This window comes from Sarcophilus harrisii, chromosome 1 (assembly GCF_902635505.1).
Source record: "Sarcophilus harrisii chromosome 1, mSarHar1.11, whole genome shotgun sequence".
In the NCBI taxonomy this organism is placed as follows: Eukaryota; Metazoa; Chordata; class Mammalia; order Dasyuromorphia; family Dasyuridae; genus Sarcophilus; species Sarcophilus harrisii.
This window is the reverse complement of record NC_045426.1, coordinates 519,196,568-519,216,675: the sequence shown is the minus strand read 5'-3', so window position 1 is coordinate 519,216,675 and position 20,108 is coordinate 519,196,568. Positions and strand designations below refer to the sequence as shown.

General features: G+C 31.3%; 1 protein-coding gene across 1 annotated transcript in view; it reads left to right on the top strand.

Annotated features, from left to right (window-relative positions):
• The window catches only part of RTTN (rotatin), a 213,390-nt gene that overhangs the window by 105,434 nt on the left and 87,848 nt on the right, over window positions 1-20,108 (top strand). Inside the window, exons 28-33 of the mRNA XM_023496275.2 lie at window positions 280-499; window positions 2,944-3,072; window positions 3,544-3,642; window positions 7,807-7,965; window positions 13,511-13,582; window positions 16,481-16,670. Of these exons, the coding sequence (XP_023352043.1) occupies window positions 280-499; window positions 2,944-3,072; window positions 3,544-3,642; window positions 7,807-7,965; window positions 13,511-13,582; window positions 16,481-16,670 (869 nt within the window). The remainder of the gene's footprint in view (window positions 1-279; window positions 500-2,943; window positions 3,073-3,543; window positions 3,643-7,806; window positions 7,966-13,510; window positions 13,583-16,480; window positions 16,671-20,108) is intronic.

Below are 20,108 nucleotides of genomic sequence, written 5' to 3'. Positions count from 1 at the left end.
GTATGCTGTAAAACTACTTGGAACTTATGACTTTCTGATACTGTACCATTTGGGGCCTTACTTAACTAGATATCTACTGTAACTTTTTCTGTCAAAAGTAGAAGAATGTTAATTATATCTATCATAAAGTAGAGGAAGCTATGAGGGAAGAGGGAACTGCTATTGTAGATTTGATTCTAAACAACAAGAAATTATGATGTGGAAAGCTGCTGAAAGCAACATGTATTTTGCAGAGGGGCTTTGAGAAATTCATATTTTTTTCCCTTCTTCTATACATAGGAAGTCTTTGGAATTTATTTACGTTTTCAAGACACAGCTGGCTCTGAAACTGCTACAATGCCTGAGAGTAACAGATGCACCTCATTTTTATGGACTACCCTCCCTGGAGAGAACATTACAAGTAATGGTTCATATCACAGCAGTTCCAGGGTGGAGTTCTCATTCCACTGTAACAGAGCCATTCTCAGTTTGTACAAAATACTTGTCAGGCCTTCTTGAGGTAGATATACTTTCTATTGCTATTGTAATTATTATTTGGTATCATTAAATCTGTTTTTGATATTTGTTATGGGTTTATTAATTTTTGAAAACATTCACAATAGCTACATTTATGGGGAAGCTAGGCGGTACAGTGAATAAATTCTGATTTTAAAGTCAGGAAGACCTGAGTTCAAATCTAGCCTGAGACATTTAACACTTACTTGCTGTGTGCCTCAGGACAAATCACTTAAACTCAATTGTCTAGCAAAAACAAAACAAAACAATCGCTACATATGTGTGATAGTTTTTCTAATATTTCTTAAACATGTTGGAACTAAGATTTTGAATTCAGTTTTCTCATTTAAGATTGTACATTAACTAGTTGTAGATGAGAATAAGAACAAACATCAATAATAATCATAACCCAATTTAATCAATGCATATAGAAATAGTCTATATCTCCCCTATTTAAAAAAAAACAAATTTAAATTTAGGGGTCTTTTACTAATTTTTAACATGTTTAATGAACAATTAGCTGCCTTTTTAAATAAGTAACAGTATAAATATTGACATTTGAAGAGATATTCAGCCTTTAGCTTAACATAACAGAATATGATTTAAAGTGAAAGAGAAAGAAGAATTTGATCATTGCCGTGGTTTCAAGTTTGTATTATGTTGTTATATGTTTTCATTTAAAGTCTAGCCTGCTATATTTTGCTCTTAAACTTAATAATGTTTTTGTTACTTCTTTAATACATCAAAAATGTTCTATTTTTTCCAGACTTTTTTAGTATCTGACAAACTAACCATTAGTTAATCAACAAAAATAGTCCCTAAAACAGCTTGACTAGAATAGATTTAAATTTTGATTGAATAATTAGAAATACTTAAGGAAGAACATTAAAAGTAAATAGAAGGATTTCCAAGTCACTTTGGGGTTTAATTTCAAGTTCAAATGTATTTCTTATTAAGATATATTCCAAATTCATTGAGATAATTTCTGACAGAAATGGAGATACCAAGTTGATAAGTACTCTGAATAAAGGAAAAAAATGTAATCTTGTTACTTAGAGTCTTAAATGTGATATGCTGTGATTATAGGATATTCAGCATGGCATTCCAAATGAAAAGTGGATTGTGACAGAGTTCTGAGGAATCTAGTGGGATTAGTTACACTCAAAAGATCTTATATATCTTTTTAAAAGAGGAAAATTCACATTTCTACTTATATTGCACTTTAAAGTTTATACAGGGCTTTTCCTCATAAAAATCATTTAAGTTACATACTATAAATATTATCCTGATTTTAGAGATGGGGAGACTGGTCTTGTTATAGGTTAAATGTTTTTCCAAAGGTCACACATAGTTATAAGTATTGACACATCAATGTGGAGAGTTAGATTTAATCTTCTTTATCTGGCTTACCAGCAGCCTTGCTCCCTATATAATCTTTAACATTTTACTTTAACTTTTCCAGTCTTTAGTGACTCATCAGGAAAAGAAAAAGTTGGACTAGATAGTGCTGGGTGGCTCAGAGGATACTGTGTCAGGAAGGTCTGAGTTCAAATTTAACCTCAGTACATGTACTGGTTGTGTTACCTGGGGCTATGTTACTCTGTATCTCAGTTTCCTCATCTATAAAACAGATAATAACACCCACCTCTCAGGATTTTTTTGAGAATAAAATAAGATGATATTTGAAAATGCTTTGAAATCCTTAAAGCTATAAGCACTAGTTAATATTATTAGATAATCTCCAAGATCTCTTCAAACTCTAAAAATCTTTGTTTCCATGATATGCCCAGGGTCAAAAAACTAGAATTGTTCTAGCTTGTCTTTAAACATTTTTCTTGATTTCCGATCCAGTGCTCTTTGGACTTCTTCACCTTGCTAAAAATTATAATGATACTTCATGTTATGTGTTACTTTACATTTGGCAAAACACTTCCTTACAACAACATTATGATGTGGGTAATACAAGTATTATTTGATCAGTTGAGGAGACTGTCAGAGAGATGAAGTCACTTATTCAAGATCATAAGGCTAGTAAGTGGAAAAGCCAACATTTGAAATTTTGTTTCCTGACTTAAGATCAATATTCTTTCAACCATATTTCATTTATTTTTTCTAATATCCAAATGGCATTTAATAGATATTCAATTAAATATCCATTTGTTTAAATAACTGATGTTACTTAACTTAAATAAGAATCAAGTTGTGGGTATGAAAGTTAAGCAGTGTGACAATATATTTTAAATCACGTCATTAATTTTGCCAAGATCCTGTTAGAGGAGCATATCATATATCTTTTATCCAAATTCTAAAGGAAAAATACATTTCAAAAGAAGGTTATCTTTTTATGTGGTCAGGATTCAGTTCATTGACATCAGTAGAATTTTCTTTTCTTCTTTTATGCTACTCTTAGTAAAGCTACTTTGCATTTGTTTTATATTTGATTTTCAGGTTATTTCTTCCTTCTATGTGGAGCGAGGAGGAACTGCTATGTCTTTCATGGGAAAGGGTGTCACAAAGAGCACAGTTCTTTGCTTGTTACATTTGTCCCATGAGATGATGAATCAGGCCAAAATCTTGGTGAGATACCTCAAAGCAGCCCTTGACTTGTCATCTGTATAGTTTGTTTAAAAAACAAAATGTGTGAAGAGTTCTGGAAGTGGGTTCTTAAATGAAAATATATCTCTTTTCATTTCCCTTTTATAAAGCAAAGTGATAATCAGTTAAGATATTATTTAGAATTTTGAGATGCTTAATTAATATGGGTTTCATTTACATTATATTTTTTAAAAGTAATGACTGCATTCAATAAAATAACTCAATTTTAAGTAATTATATTTGGAAAAATATGCTTATAATTTTAGTTACAAATTTCAGTGCCTGATTTTTAGAAATGTTTCCTTTAAATAACTTTTTAAAAGCAGTGCTAAATATTGTTTGTTGCCTTTTTGTTATTTTTAAAAGTAGAATTATTACTACATTCTATTTACTTCAGTGTTTGATACTTTTAAAATTAATTTATTAAAATTGATTTTTCTTTCTTTAATGTAGGATTGGATTTCATTGTGGTCCTTGCCTTATGACAGTAACAATCTTAATCAACAGGGACTGGCTTGGTTGATTCCATTGTGGGTTGATAGGGATCCAGAGGTCAGTATAAAATTGGAATCTCAACTTTTATGTTTTAGTTAATTATGTGTGAAGGTATAAAATAAAAACATTTCAAATGCAGAAACATATCAATGACTTTATTTAAATATAAACATATATATATATATATATATATATATACTTATGCACATATGTACACATACTTTACATATTTGTACATATATATATATATATATATATATATATATATATATATATATACTTATACATATATTAAACTAAAGAGACGGAAACCCCAACATGTGACATATTTTATAACATTCCTTAGTTATAATAAACCTTTCCTCTTTATGGAAACTCATCCTTATACTGAAGTTACTGTCATTCTATTTCTACTGTTTTGAGTACTGTTGTTTCTCAGCTTTACTATTCTGTGAGACTATTTTCCCTCTTTCCCTAGTTCTTTTCCCAGAATATTTCTTCCTACTGCCTTCTCCTTCCTAGGATGTCTGTTCCTGCTGCTCTGGTTTGTGTAGGAGTCCTAGTCTGTGTTGGAGGGTTATAGGAAGACTGGCATACCAATCCCCTGTTGATGAAGTTGTGAATTATTCCAGCCTTTCTGAAAAACATCTGGGAATTGTGAGAAAAAAGTGACTAAAATATCAGTTTGTTCCAGAGATATCTGTTCTACTTTGACCTTAAGAAGGTAAAAGATAGAAAGTTTCTATAAATATTACTCCATAAAATTATTCCACAAAAATTATTCACAGTAAAAAGTGCTGACTAAAGAGAGAATTGATAAGCAAATTGTAGTAAATAAATGTGAAGGAATATTATTGCACCTTATGAAAGGAAATCAAAGAAACACAGGAAAACATATGATTTGATATAAAGATGCTAAGCAAGGCAAACAGCATGCACAATGACAGCAATGTAAATGAAAAGAAACAGTTAAACAGAGCATCTATGAAATCATAAAATCCCAAAATGTACAAACCTTGGCTCTTGAAGAGACTTGAGAAAATTTATCTCCCATTCACTAGTGGAATGTTGCATATACTGTTTAATACATTTGATGAGTCAGCTGCTTTTACTGAATTTTATTATTATTATTCTAAAAAAATCTTTCTCACAAGGGAAGGCTGATAGGGAAAATGAGAGGGATGCATAATCATATTTTTATGTGATATAAAAATAAAAGAATAAGGAAATTTTTTTTTCAATTTTAGAAGAAAAGATAATATCTAAATTTAAAAATCAAAGCACTTAAATTGTACTTATAAATTTTTGTTAAAAACATCTTGAGTACTGTTTTGAATAATACAAATTTTCTTTCAACATTATTTGGGGATATGCTGTTTATTATTTAAAATATTTTATGGTGTAGTATTATAATTTATCACTTTTAACATTATTTCATTGTGAAAACGTATACCTTCATTAATTGGAAACTAGGATTCATTCTTATTGATAATTGATATTTTCTGTTTTATCTTTTGTAACTTATAGTCTTTGCTTAAGAATTCCACCCAACCCCCATAGCTCTGAAAGGTATCTCCATCTATTTTCCTGCATTTTTTAAAGTTATATGAATGTTTATATTTGGGTCATAAATCCATTTGGAATGATTGTGGTGTAAGGTGTAAGATGCTGGTCTAAATCTGATTTTTGCTAAACTTCTTTCCATTTTTCCCTAGTACTTTTTGTCAAATAGGTAGTCTTTCAGTCAAGTAGTTTATATTCCTTGGTTTATCAAACATCAGGTAACTGAATTTGATTATTTCTAATTCTTGGTTATCTGTTATATTTCATTGCTCTATTTTTCTATGTTTTAACTATTACCTAATAGTTTTTTGATGATTATTGCTTTATATTACAATTTGAGATCATTAAGTACTATTTCCCCATCATACTTATCTGTTTTCTTATTTGCCTTGAAATTCAAGCAACCTCTTCCTATTTGAAATGAATTTCATAATTGGTAGTTTAAGTATTGCAGTGCATCTATAAAATATTTATATAGTAATGTCCTTTTATTATATTGGCATAGCCTAACTGTAAGCAACAACTTTTCTTTCAATTATTTCAGTTTTTCCAAATTATAATTAATGAGCCTTAAAAATATTGTGGTCAGCTTAGATCCCAAATATTGAATACATTTTGTAGTAATTTTGAATGGTATTTTCCTTTCTGTTATTCCTTCTTTGTTTTTGCTATTACTACAAAGAAATACTGTTTTGGGGGGTTGCTTTTGTGTCATATTTTACTGAATCTTTTAGTTATTTCTGTTTGATTCTTTATTCATTTACTAATGTCCTGATTCAAACTTAATGAAAGTTTCATAATGAAAGTAGGTTGTGCAGTGAATAGAGCACCATCCCTGAAGTCAGGAAGACCTGAGTTCAAATCTGGCCTCAGACACTTAACACTTCCTAGTTGTGTGACCCTGGGCAAATCACTTAACCCCAATTGCCTCGGTGAAAAAAAAAAAAGAAAAAGAAAAAGAAAGAAACTTAATGAAAGGGGAAACTGAAGCAATTTTCTTAGTAAGATAGCATTTATTTATAGGAGTCCTGATGCTTTTCAAAAAACGAGTCAGTGGCTTTCTTCCATTTATTCCAAAGCGTATGAACAGAAGGATAGCTCCCTTTCTACAGTTTTTAGAGAGGACAGAACAAATTTCAGAATAGAGTTGAAGATATGGGACTGGGCACAATTGGTTACAAAGATGAAGCACAGGAAATAACATGATTGTTTGGAAGTTTGATAATAGGCCTAGCAATGAGCCTACCCCCACATTCTCTTATTTCATGAGACTAAGATGTGCTCATTATTTTAGTATATTTGCAATGTTTAGAGATCATGGACCAGATATTTTTGGACAGTAGATCAGATATCCTTGAAAGATAACTTGGTGTAAAGATGTTAGACTCAGCTCCATTATTTTCACCCACATCCTTTATGATCAGTTGAATACCTTGAGGCAAGAAATGATTAGCAGAACTGGATTTTTAAGCTTACTCACATTACAGACCAACTGAATAGAGACAAAGTACCATTACTTAAGCTTACTCACATTACAGACCAACTGAATAGAGACAAAGTACCATTACTTAAGAAATTACTAGATACAATCAATTAATTGTAAATAGAATCAATAAAAAATAAGGATCAATATAAATCTCACTAGGGTGATTTTTATAAACCCTTATGTCCAAATAGGAAAGTTTTGTCTCCTTATATTTGTGATTTTAATTTCTTTTGGTTGGTTTACTGATGTTGATAGCATTTCTAAAACAATGTCACATAATAGTGGTGAAAAAAAAAAAGCAACCTTGCTATTATCCCTTTATTTCTTGGGAAAGTTCTAATATTTATCCATTTCTAATGATGTTACTTTTTGATTTCAGATATGCATATTTTTAAAAAGATTTTTTTGGCCATGCTTTGTAGAGTTTCTGGTGTAAATTAGTGTTGGACTTTGTCCAATGATCTTTCTTTATATAATCGTATAGTTTGGGACTTTTAAATAAATATGAGTTGTGTTAATTATTTTCAAGGATGTTGAAGCATTCTTAAAAATGCCAGAGTATCCATAAGATTGTAACTTGTAGCATGGATTTCTTTTCTATTTTCTTGCTTCATTTTCTTAGATGCTATTCAGTATAATATGTACTTATGTGGTAGAAAGACTGTCCAATTCATTCCCACTAAGTAGGTTAATAATATATATTGCTCACTGTTCCTGAGCATACCTTAAAAAGCAGTAGTAGACTCCATTATGATTCTTGTAAAAATATAAATCATCAGTCAGTTTGTGAAAGTTATTTTTATTTATTTTTGTCTATGTAGCCAGTACCCTAGTAATCATTTAGAATTATGTATTCAAAGAGTACATCCATATGGGAACTACATAGACGCTGAATCTATGCACCTACTTTAAATGGAGGCTTTTAGAGAAACTCTTCACTTTGTCTTCCACTTAGAGGGGTCCCAGAGCAGCTGATACTGATGAGGTACTGATATGGTCTTGCAGGATGAAAAGTTCCTTAAAGGGGTGGTGATTAAAGGGATCCTAACGAGCAACTTTTAATTGTGTTAGACTACTTGAACCAAGTTAAGTTCTCTTTGAAATATCCTAAAACCTGTAGAAATTAGTAAAAAAATGACCATTTAGTTTAACATTTTTATTTTATTAACTAGGTGAGGTTCACTTCCCTGGCAATTGGAGCAAGTCTAACTTCTGATAAAGATGGATGTATTGCTTTAGCTGAGAGTTGTCAAAACATTTCTGGTGGACTTTGGGCCATGGTGGTGAACATTCTTCTGGATCATTCAGAATGTAGTATGGTTCGCAGAGAGGTACGTCACTTATTTTATTCATTTGAAAGTTTATTAATTCAATAATTTAATCTCATCTACAACTCACAAAAGTGGAAATGTTTTTACTTTTTCTTTTTGAAATAGTTAAAATTTGTTCATAGATGGTATAATTCTTGGTGCTTTGTACATTATATAGTTCACAATGGGTGTAACATTTTCTGATGCTGTAATAACTGCTATTTGATGTGCATTAGAGACTACTAATCTCTGATGGATCACTACCTTATTGTGATAGAGAAGCTTGTGTAGCTAAATGAAATTATGATTTATGCTGTGCAGGGTTACCCAAGATAGACAAGTCAGAGTGAAAATTCTGACAAAAGGGGATCCATTGGAGAAGAAAATAGCAAATCACTCCAGTATCTTTGTCAAGAAGTCCCCATAGACAAAGAGATTAGGTTAGAGGAAGTGATGGAATTCAGGCTGAGCGAGCTATTTTAAACCCTAAAAGATAATGCATTAAAGTGCTATGCTTAATATGCCAGCAAATTTAGAAAACACAATAGTGGCCACTGGGAAAAGATCAGTATATGTTTCCAGGCTTAAAGAAATGCAATGTCAAGGAATAATTAAATTACTAAACAATTGTGTCTATTTCATATACCAAGGGATAAAGAGATGAAATAGATCTTACATTGAAATATTGATATTTACAGCATTAGATCTTCTTTTTGTAATCAGATATATCCACAGCTGAATTTCCTTTGGCCAAGCCACTTCATTAGTACCAGATATACTTGTAGTTAATCTCCACTCTTTTCCAGTAGCACATGGGAACCTTCTGACCAGAGGGGCTCATCTTCTGATGTTATCTCTTTTGTTGAATGTGGTCAAATTGCAGAAGGAAAGATTAAATATTGACATGTTAGGTATTAATGTATTCAAATGGATGATGGGAGTGGGTGAATTTAATGCAGGTGGATTATTATATATACTACTGTGGGTAATAATCCCTTAAAAGAAATGGAGTAGCCCTCATAGTTAATAAAGAATAAAAAATGTAGTACTGAGAAATAATCTAAAAAATGACAGAATGTTATCTCTTTGATTCCAAGACAAAGTATTCTACATCACAGTAATATAGGTCTGTACTCTAGCCACTGATACCACAGAGATCAAATTGATCAGTTCAATGAAGACATGTAGCATCTTTGGAAAATCATATCTCTCAAAAAGATCACATTCATCATAGGTGATTAAAAGGCTAAAACAGAAAACCAGCAGATAATTGGAATAACAAGATTTGGAGAACAAAATGAAGCATAGGTGAGACTAATGGAATTTTGTCAAGATAGCTCTCTGGTAATAGGAAACTTTTTTTTTTCAACAACCCAAAAGGCATCTTAGCACATAGACATCAACATGTGGTTAATGAAAGGCTGATCACATACTTTGCAACCAAAGTTGCATTAACTCTATACAGTCCATTAAAACAAGATCTGGAGCTAACTATTACTCAGATCATGAACTACTTCTTGCAAAATTCAGACTTAAATTGAAGAAAATAGGGAAAACCATCAGACCACAGAGATATGACCTAAACAGCATCTCTTACAAATATGGAGTGAAAGTGATGAATAGATTTAAAGGATTAGATCTGGTAGATAGAGTACCTGAAGAACTAGGGGCAGAACTTTGCAATATTGTTCAGGAGGCAACGGCAAAAAAACATTCCAAAGGAAAAAAAGAACAAGAAAGCAAAATGGTTATGTGATGAGGCTTTACAAATAACTGAGGAAAGAAGGAAAGTGAAAGTTAAAGGAGAATGGGAAAGATATATATATATACACCTAACTGAATGTAACATTCCAGAGGATAGTAAGAAGAAAGGTTTTCTTAAATGTTTAGTGAAAAGAAATAGAAAGTAATAGAAAGGTAAAGGCAAATCTTTTTTTAAAAAATTAGAGAATGTCAACAGACATTTTCATGCAAAAATGGACACTTTTAAAAACAAAAATTTGTAGGGCCTAACAGAAAGAGAAGAGGTTAAGATGAGGTGGCAAGAATAGACCAAAGAACTATACAAGAAAGCTCTTAATACAATAACCTTGGTACTGTAGTTAGTGATCTAGAGCTGGGCATCTTGGAGAATGAAGTCAAATAGGAAGCTTTACTAACAATAAGACTAGGGGAAGTGATGGAATTCCAAGTGAGCTGTTATAAACCCTAAAAGATAGTGCATTAAAGTGTTATACTCAATATGCCGCAAATTTGGAAAACACAACAGTGGCCATTAAATTGAAAAAGATCAGTGTTATGTCCTAGGCCTAAAAAAAGGCAATGCCAAGGAATGTTTAAATTGCTGAATAGTTGTGTCCATTTCACATGCAGCAAATTTATGCTTAAGATTCTTTAAGTGAAGTTTCATCAATACATGAACCAAGAATTAGCAGAGCAGAGTGTTTTTCAGTCGGAGAATGTAGAGACCAAATTGCCAAAATTCATTGGATTGTGAAGAAGGCAAGGGAGCTCTAGGAAAACATCTACATCTGCTTTGCTGACTATTCTAAAGCTTTTGATTGTGGAGATCACAGCAAAATGTAGCAAGTTCTAAAAGAGATGGGATCACCAGACCATCTTGCTTATTTCCTAGGAGTGTATATGCAGATCAAGAAGCAATAATATATTTTAAGATATTTAACATCTACTGATCATCCTGCCATCTGGGGGAGGGAGTGGGGGGAAGGAGAGGAAAAATTGGAACAAGAGGTTTGGCAATTGTCAATGCTCTAAAGTTACCCATACATATAACCTGTAAATAAAAGGCTATTAAATTTAAAAAAAAAAAAAAAAAAAAAAAAAGAAGAAGCAGCAATAATAGTTAGAGCCAAACATTGTAACAACTGATCAGTTTAAGACTGGAAAAGGAGTATATTGTCACCTTATTTATTTAACTTATAGACAGAGTACATCATGCAAAATGCCAGGCTTGATGAATAGTAAGCTAGAATTAAGATTACCAAGAGAAATATCAGCAATTTCATATATGCAGATGATTCTACTCTGATGTCAGAAAGCAAAGAGGAGTTGAGGCCTCTTGATGAGGATGATAGAGGAGAGTATAAAAACTGATTTGAAGCTTAACATCAAAAAAAACTAAGATCTTAGGAACTATTATTATTTTCTGTCAGATAGAGGGGCTTGAAATGGAAGCAGTGTCAGACTTTAGATTTCTGTGCTCAAAGATCACTGAAGACAGCAATTACAGGTATGAATTTAAAAGACACTTCCTCCTTAGAAGGGAAGCTATGGTAAATCTGGACAGCATACTTAAAAATAGAGACATCACCTTGATGACAAAAGTTCCTATGGTCAAAGCTTTGGTTTTCCCAAAAGCAATGTATGCTATAAGAGTTGGATTATAAAGAAAAGTGAACTCCACAAAATAAACATGAATTGTAGTGCTTGAGAAGACTTTTGAGAGTTTTTTGGACAGTAAGATCAAGTTCAGAATATACATTGGAAGGTCAAATATTGAAGCTGATGCTTAAATACTTTGGCTACAAAATGAGAAGACAGGAAGGTAAGAGGAAGCAGGAAGTCAGAGGTTGAAATGAATAGATAATGTCATGAAAAACAACAAACTTGAATAAATTTTGAGATATTGTGAAAGATAGAGGGTGGTAGGTTGTTGTGGAATCACAAAGAAAAATTGGATATGACTGAAGCAAGAGACTACAGAACATTAAGTTGATATATACTCAGTGTTTATATTAATTTGTCTCTAAAACATCCATCTCAATTTTTGGAGAATAATATATTTAGCATTTTTATTAATCATATTTCTTTGAAGATTTTATATTCTTTGAAATGGCATATAATTTTTTGTAAAAAAAGGGCTTTATTGGGATTTTATTTTTACATTTTCTACATTTTTGCCTATATTTCTCTACCTTTTCCTACTCAGAGAGTCATCCTTTTTAATTAAAATTTGTTTAAAAAATGGGAGAAGTTGAAAAGAAAATCAACAAAATCAAACCTGCTGTTTCTAGTATTTTTCTACAACAAAAAATATTGCTACAAATATTTTGGTGTCTTTGGAGACTTTTTTTTTAAATCAATGATCTAATTCTTTATAACAGAGTACAAAGTTTTCTTAGTAAAAATACTGGAGGAGTTTTCCATTTCCTTCTCCAGCGGATTAAGGTAAACATGTTAAGTGACATGTTCAGGGTCACAGAGCTAATAAGTGTTGCAGGCTAGATTTGAACTCAAGTCTTCCTGACTTGAGAAACAGAAGTCACCTAAATGCCTAGTTGCCTCTTCCTGGCATTCAGTTTGAGTTTAATAAGTACTAATTAATTGACTGATTGGATATAGGCATAAATATAGTTGGGATCACAGAATCATCACAGGATCTAAAACTGAGGCCTTAGAGATAACTGACCATCTTATTACATAGTTGACAACACTTAAGCTCTGAAAAGTTAGTTAATTGGCTTGTTCAAGCTCACATAGGAGCTGGTATTTGAATCCAAGATGCCTGATCCCAAATCGGGCAACAATCTTTCCAATACATCAAGTTACTTCCCCATGTAGGAAATGTCAGCTCATATTCAAAGCTATTTCTTCTGATTCTAAATCTAGCTGATATTCCCCTAAAACCAGGCATATTTCACTAAATTCCATTTGAGAGAAGATTTTATTCCTCTTGTAGATCTGGTTAATTTTTTAGAAATTTTGTCCGTTCTGGACCCACTCCCTTCCTTCTCTTTTTCTTTATTTCTCTCTCTTCCTCCCTTTTTCCTTCCTTCCTCCCTCCCTTCCTTCCTTCCTTCCTTCCTTCCTTCCTTCCTTCCTTCCTTCCTTCCTTCCTTCCTTCCTTCTTACCTACCTTTGTGAAATATACATTATTTTTAAAAAGTGGTGAATGCACACTTTCATTTGAAAATAAATTCAATGTGTCTAAAGATACTTGTGGTAATAATAACCAGTTTCTGTATTTGGGGATTGATGTTATAGAAATTTTTATTAGGTTTTACCTTTATATCTTTTTTTTTAGCTTCAGAGTTAGTCTTATTTATTCTTTTTCTGTAATAAATATTAAAATTAATTTATATCAACTAATGGGAAATGAAAAAATGCTATTTTAATTTAACTTCCAATAAGTTTTAATATGAATTATATTAATTTTTTATTTCATGTTCCATATTTGAAGTAAAGTATTTATTGAGAGGACATTTTCATGCATGCTTAGGTATTTTGATTTTAAAAAGTTGACATATAGTAACTAAGTGATTCTTAGTAGAGATAATTCATTTTTCATTTATTGTCTTGAAAACACTACATATTAAAAGAGTAAAAGGAAATTCACTGAGCAAAGTAATTGTGTTCTTTTTTTAAGTTCACCATCTTATCTATAAAATTGATGTGATTATCAGTGTTCATGATGACCATGAGCCATAGTCATAAACTTGTTTTGCAACTGATCTAAGATATACTAGGTTACTAAATTAATTTACATTGAAACATTGCTTGATATAACAGCAAGATAGCAGTATTGATGCCCTCTTCATTTTTTTAGGCTGCATTTATTCTTCAGAACCTATTAGTGATTCCATTGCCTGCAGATAACAACCACGATTATTCTTGGCATGTAAGTAATTGTTAAAATCATATTAATGTGGTTCTAATAGGTGAAAAGTTTTTAGTAGTATTTGTTTAATTGTAAAATAAATTTAAAATGTTTGTTATTATTAAGACTTTCAAAAGAATAGATTTAAATACAGTAATAATGAACTATTTATTTCAGCTACTACAGATAATATTCTAGCTCTTTGATAAACAAGATTTTAAAACTATTCTCTTTAAAATACCTAACAAACAAAAGAAAAAAATTCAAAAATAATTTTGCTTTTAATGAAATGTATATTGCTAATAAACTTGTTTGTACTCCTTTTTATGAGTAGAATAGTTTGATGTTGAGTCCCCATTAGATTGGTTAGTTTGTGGTCTGGATTTTAATTCAGCTTAATGTAGTGCTTAACACTGCTAGGTATTTTTACTGATAAAAACCAAAAATAATGTAAAGATCATGCCCTCTCCAACCTTATTGGGAGATAGCACACTATATTTCTTTCCTTTTATCTGTCCAAAAGGTAATTATCCTTCAAAGACATCTCAGTCTTAGCTTCATCTTTTTCTGTTCATTTTTTGCCAACTATTGGGAATACTGACACAAATGAAACAATTCCAGCAAACTTGCCTTTTACTGTGGGGATATAATATGATCATAATTAACAGATAGTATAGGAGAATTGAGAGAGGTAATAGGGGGATCAAGGAAGTCTTCACTGAAAACATAGAACCTCAGCTGAATCTTGAAGGAAGATAAGAAAGTGCATTACCACCATGGATGATGGCTTGTGAGAATATACAAAGACAAGAGTTATTGTGATAAATTCAGCAAATATACTTTATTGCTACATACTTTTTAGTTGTGACTCTTCATGATCCTTTTTTTAGGCTTTTCTTGGCAAAGATACTGAAATAGTTTGCCATTTTTTCCCCCCATTTCATTTTACACATGAGGAAACTGAATCAAACAGGGTTAACATATGGTTACCCAGCTGGGAAGAGTCTGAAATAGTATTTGAACTCAGGTCTTTCTGACTCCAGACCTGGTACTTTGTCCACTGTACCACTTAGCTTTACCTAAATTCAAATGTCATCTCAGCCATGTCATAGTTAATAAAACTATTTTAGGAAATAAATATATACCATATTGATCTGAATATAAACTGTATTCCTTTTAAAATTTATTGTATTTTATTGTATGTTATATATTATGTTATGTAATATAATATGTAATAATGTATATTATTACATTATTATATATATATATACATTATTACATTATAGTATATATATACATTATTACATTATAGTATATATACATTATTACATATTATTTTATTTATGATATATCCATGTTTATTACTCCTATTTAAATTTATTATAAACTGTACTCCTTTTTAAACACACATACACACACACACACACATATATATATATATATACATATATACACACACACATATCTATGTGAATATATATTCTTTCTTTAGAATGACTCTATCATATTCAGCCTTTGTTTCAGACTGCCAAAATAAAAATTGATAGTCATAAAAGAACTTGTAATATTTTCATGTATTAAAAAGTAAATTATTTGACCTTATTGAGTATCTTATAATTGATTCTTAATGTTTATTTTTCCGTTGGATGTTATATGTCAATTTTCCCTATAGTTCTGCTGTTTTTGTCACAAATATCTGAAAGTCTTTTAGTTTAAATGTCCCCCTTTTTAAAAAAAAAAAAGTCAGGATTATACTTAATTTGGCTAGATTATATTCTTTTTTAAAGAAAAGAAATGACAAAAATCACAATCAAATTTTATGCAAACTAAATGGGAGTAGGGGGAGTACAGCTTATATGTGGCATACAAAATATAGAGAGTACCCCAAAAGTCTTAGAACAGTTTTAAACTTTTGAAACTTAAGACAGTTCTAAGGTTTTAAAGCCTAAAACTGCACTAAGGCTTTTGGAACATCTAGTATGTTTTGCATTATTGTTGATTTGTTTTTCAATTATATCTGACTCACATTTAAGGTTTTTGTGAAAAAAAAAATATTGAAGCAATTTGCCATTTTCTTCTCTGTCTCATTTTACAGATGAGGAAACTGAGGAAGTTAGGTTTAAGTGGCTTGTCCAGGGTTACAAAATTTGTTGGTATCTAAGGCCAGATTTGAACTCAAGTCTGGTACTTTATCCACTATGCCACCTAGCTGCCTCTATAATCATTGTTCTTTTCTCTACACACAGTTATTAAATGTGTTTTTCCTCTACTTTTGAGGCAAGGTCCTTAAAGATCAAAACTTCATTACTGCTTCAAATTGCTGAATATAGAAGTATAATTTATTTTGATTTTCCTCGTATTGGCTTTTTAAAAACCATTAATAAGAGCCAAGGGATATTTTGCTGTATTTCTGCTTTCCTTTTTAAGCTTCTTTCATCCATTTTTCACATCATCTTGGGGAAGGGGGTTAATCAAAGATGCCTCTAACTTATTGAAAGAACTCCTTATATACCTCTATTAGCCAGAGAATATACCATGGTTATGCATCTGGCCACCCAGTCACCTTAAGTCTCACTTTCTTCCTCACCTCCCATTCCCCAATAAAGACATTATAATCATTTTAAAAAATTAATCATGATGACATTGTAAACAATTATAAACAATTTCTGCCAACCATTCCAAAAATTCTGACCTGGTTGTAACTGGTCAATTGAGTGATTTAATCTCAGTTATGAGATACTTATGGACCACAAAATTTAATAAAGAAGCTTTACTGATAATATTTTAAAATATACAAAGCCTAATTTAATTAAGATCAATTAAATACTTTTAAATACTGATTGAAGTATGCATTCAGATTCAGTATATGATAGAATATAATACAGGTGAGAAATAACATATTCTGATATATTCCCTTAGGGTCCCTCTGTACATGATGTAGAATATGGCCTATCTTTGATAGGTAAACCTGCCTTCCAAGCCCTTTTATATCATAGCAATTTTTATGAAAATATGAATCGGATGGTGAAACATTGTTACTTGGGGCGATATATGTTTGACTTGAATTATTATGCAGCTAACAACATCACAGCAAGAAAGAATATAAAAGGTAAGAATCTTTTATCCAATTTTAATGGGATAATATTAAGTTAATAACTCATCCTCTTTGGGGTTATTGTTTTTAACTATATATCTTAAAAGCATTTAGTTTTATTATACTTAAACATATTGAAAACTTAAAAACTAGAGAGATCTTAGCCATAATATTGTCAAGTCAGAAGGTACGTTCATATATCTTTTTGCCAGAAGCTATTGTAAATATATTTCTCACCTTTCATAAGAATTAATTATTTCCATCCAGTTCATGAGTGCTTTTAATTAACATATAAACTTCTTTTTGAATCTTGTTTTCAACTATTGAATAAAATTCATCTTCCTAAATCTGAAAGGCATCTTTAGATTTACAACAAAAAACAAATGTATTTGTTGCATATTTTTTTGAACAAAGAAATAAATAATACCTCAGATGTTTCTGAAAAATTATAATTGTTGGGGTAAAGAAATTTGAAACGTATCATTTTTTGAAAAGTATGGAGTGTGCCTACAAGTACAAATTTTAAAGTGCATTTCATAAATAATAGCAAAAGAGGGAGTTCTTAGGAATAGCTGAGTATTATTATAAGGTATTTTCTACTTTACATAACTTTAAGAAAAACATAAATGATTAATATGCTAGAAACAAGCTTTAAGAATAGAAATTGCTATCTTATAGCTAAATGAATTCTCTGGGTTTTTCAGTCAAAATTTTAATGCTGCAAAACCATTTTCTCCTAATAGATTTTACAGGTTTCTGTAGTGAACAGCTTTTCTGTTTTCTGTATTCATATAGCTTTTTTGAGTGGTAGAGCTATAAAGTTTATTTTGAGACATTTTAATTTATTTTTGTTCTCTTCTAAGGAAGCAGTGATTCAGTATAAAGGATATTGTAACTCTAAGTATTTAACCTTACATAGAAAAGTTAGAATTCTAGCTTCCATTCAGTTAACAAATTCAGCTCCGAGTAACTATTATTCCAATTGTTTGAGTTTGTCACAGCATTTTAGTACATCTTGCCCACAAAATCCACCAAAATAACAATGGAGGACAGAGGATTTTGCTTCTAACAAATATAAAAGCTAATGTACACAATGTCTATTTACTGAAGTTAAATATTTTCTTTATGGGCCCAGAGTATAGGCTAGTTGCCATTCCAGAAATGATGATGAAAACTTGGAAATTTCTAATCAATGTAGGTTATCATGGAAAAAAATAAAGTATTACTTTAAAAAAAAAGTTTGAAACTAAACCAAAGAAGAAAGAGAATCTGAAAAGGTAGAAAAAAAAATTCAGATCTGTACTGTTCTTTCATTTAACAAGCATTAAGTACTATCCTTAGACTTAAGGAGCATTTATCCTATTTAGAGGAAGAAGGGGACTACATGTACTAGATAAACTACATATGGTAGATAAATATTGCATATGGCATGGAGAAATAAGGAGAGATTTGAAAGATGTGGAGGTAGAATTGACAAGACTTAGCAATTAGTTGTATATGGTGGAATGAGAGAGGGGATATAGTCAAGAATGACTTTGAAGTTGGTGAGTCTGAGTGATTGGAAGGATACTGAATGTGAAACGAGGAAGCTAGGAAGAGGGTTCAAGAGGAAAGATAGTGAATTTTTTTTTGGACATGTATTTGAGATGCTTTGGAAATAATCATTTGGAATGTAAGCACTTGGCAATGTTCATTTGGAGAAGACACTAGGACTGGATGTATAGATCTGTGATCTAGATTTGTTAATCAAATCCATGGGAAATGAAAAGATTACTGAGAGAGGAGGTATCTATAGAGAAGAATTGTTTTTTATTAAAGCTTTTTATTTTTCAAAACATATGCATAGATGATTCTGCAACATTAGCCCTTGCAAAACCTTGTATTCAAGTTTTTCCTCCCCTTCTCCCACCTCCTTCCCTTAGATGGCAAGTAGTCAATTGTATGTTAAACATGGTAGAAATATATGTTAAATCCTTGTAATATTCTTCTCTAAAATATAATTTTCTCTGGGAACATATTTCTTGGGGGACTTCTGGGAGTAGCCTTCATTTCAGTTCAATGTAATAATCACCTCAAATGCAGCCAGGAGTTAAAGTCCAAATCCTTTATTGTCTCTTCCAAAATCTTATCCCCTTCACTTGGGGATTGGCTAGTTTTCTGGAGGCCTTCCAGATCTTGTTGTCAGTGTTCTCCACAGGACAGACTGCCACCATGTCTCTATCTTCCTTTGTTCTGCCCAACTGCCATCTCTAGCTTGTGAATCTCCTTGACTGAATCCTGACTTGTGAATCTCCCGAAGTACATCCTGGTTGAGGTTCCTAGCTTTTATATTCTCTCTTAAAGGTGTGAACTGTAATAAGCATAAGACAATTGGAACTGGTCTGAATTCATCTCATTGTTGAAAAGAGTCACATACATCAGAATTGATTATTGTATAATATTGCTGTTGCCATGTACAAAGATCTCCTGATTCTGCTCATTTCACTTAGCATTAATTCATGCAATTCTCACCAGGCTTCTCTGAAATCATCCTGCTGATCGTTTGTTATAGAACAATAATATTCTATAACATTGATATACAATAATTTATTCAGCCAATCTCCAATTGATGGGTGTCCACTCACTTTCCAGTTTGTTGCCACTACAAAAAGGGCTACCACGAGCTTTTTGGCACATGTGGGTCCCTTTCCCTCTTTTAAGATCTCTTTGGGATATAAGCCCGATAGAGACACTGCTGGGTCAAAGGTTATGTACAGTTAGATAACTCTTTGGGCATAGTTCCAAATTGCTCTCCAGAATGGTTGGATCCATTCATAATTCCACCAACAATGTATTAGTAACCCAGCTTTCCCACAATCCCTTCAACATTCGTCATTATCTTTTCCTGTCATCTTAGCCAATCTGAGAGATGTATAGTGGTATCTCAGAGTTATTTTAATTTGCATTTCTTTGATCAAAAATGATTTAGAACACCTTTTCATATGACTAGAAATGGTTTCAATTCCTTCATCTGAAAATTGTTCATATCTTTTGGCCATTTATCAATCAGAGAATGTCCAAAAGAAAATTCATTATCTTTCCTATTGAACTCTCTACCTAGCTTCCTCATTTCACATTCATAAAAATTGAATTTTTATAAATTTGGGTCAATTCTCTATATATTTTAGAAATGAGTCTTTTATCAGAACTCTTGAATGCAAAAATGTCTTTCCCAGTTTATTGCTTTCCTTTTAATCTTATCTTCATTAGTTTTGTTTGTACAAAAATTTTAACTTAATATAATCAAAATTATCCATTTTATTATTAATAATGATCTCCAGTTCAAGAAGACAGTCTTCAACAGAGCTTTAAGGAACACAGATTAGGAAGTTAAAGGGTAAAAGAATAAGACATGAGAGAAAGGGGAGGATGATTGAGCACTTGTAGTAAAGAAGAAGATATAATACTTATAAT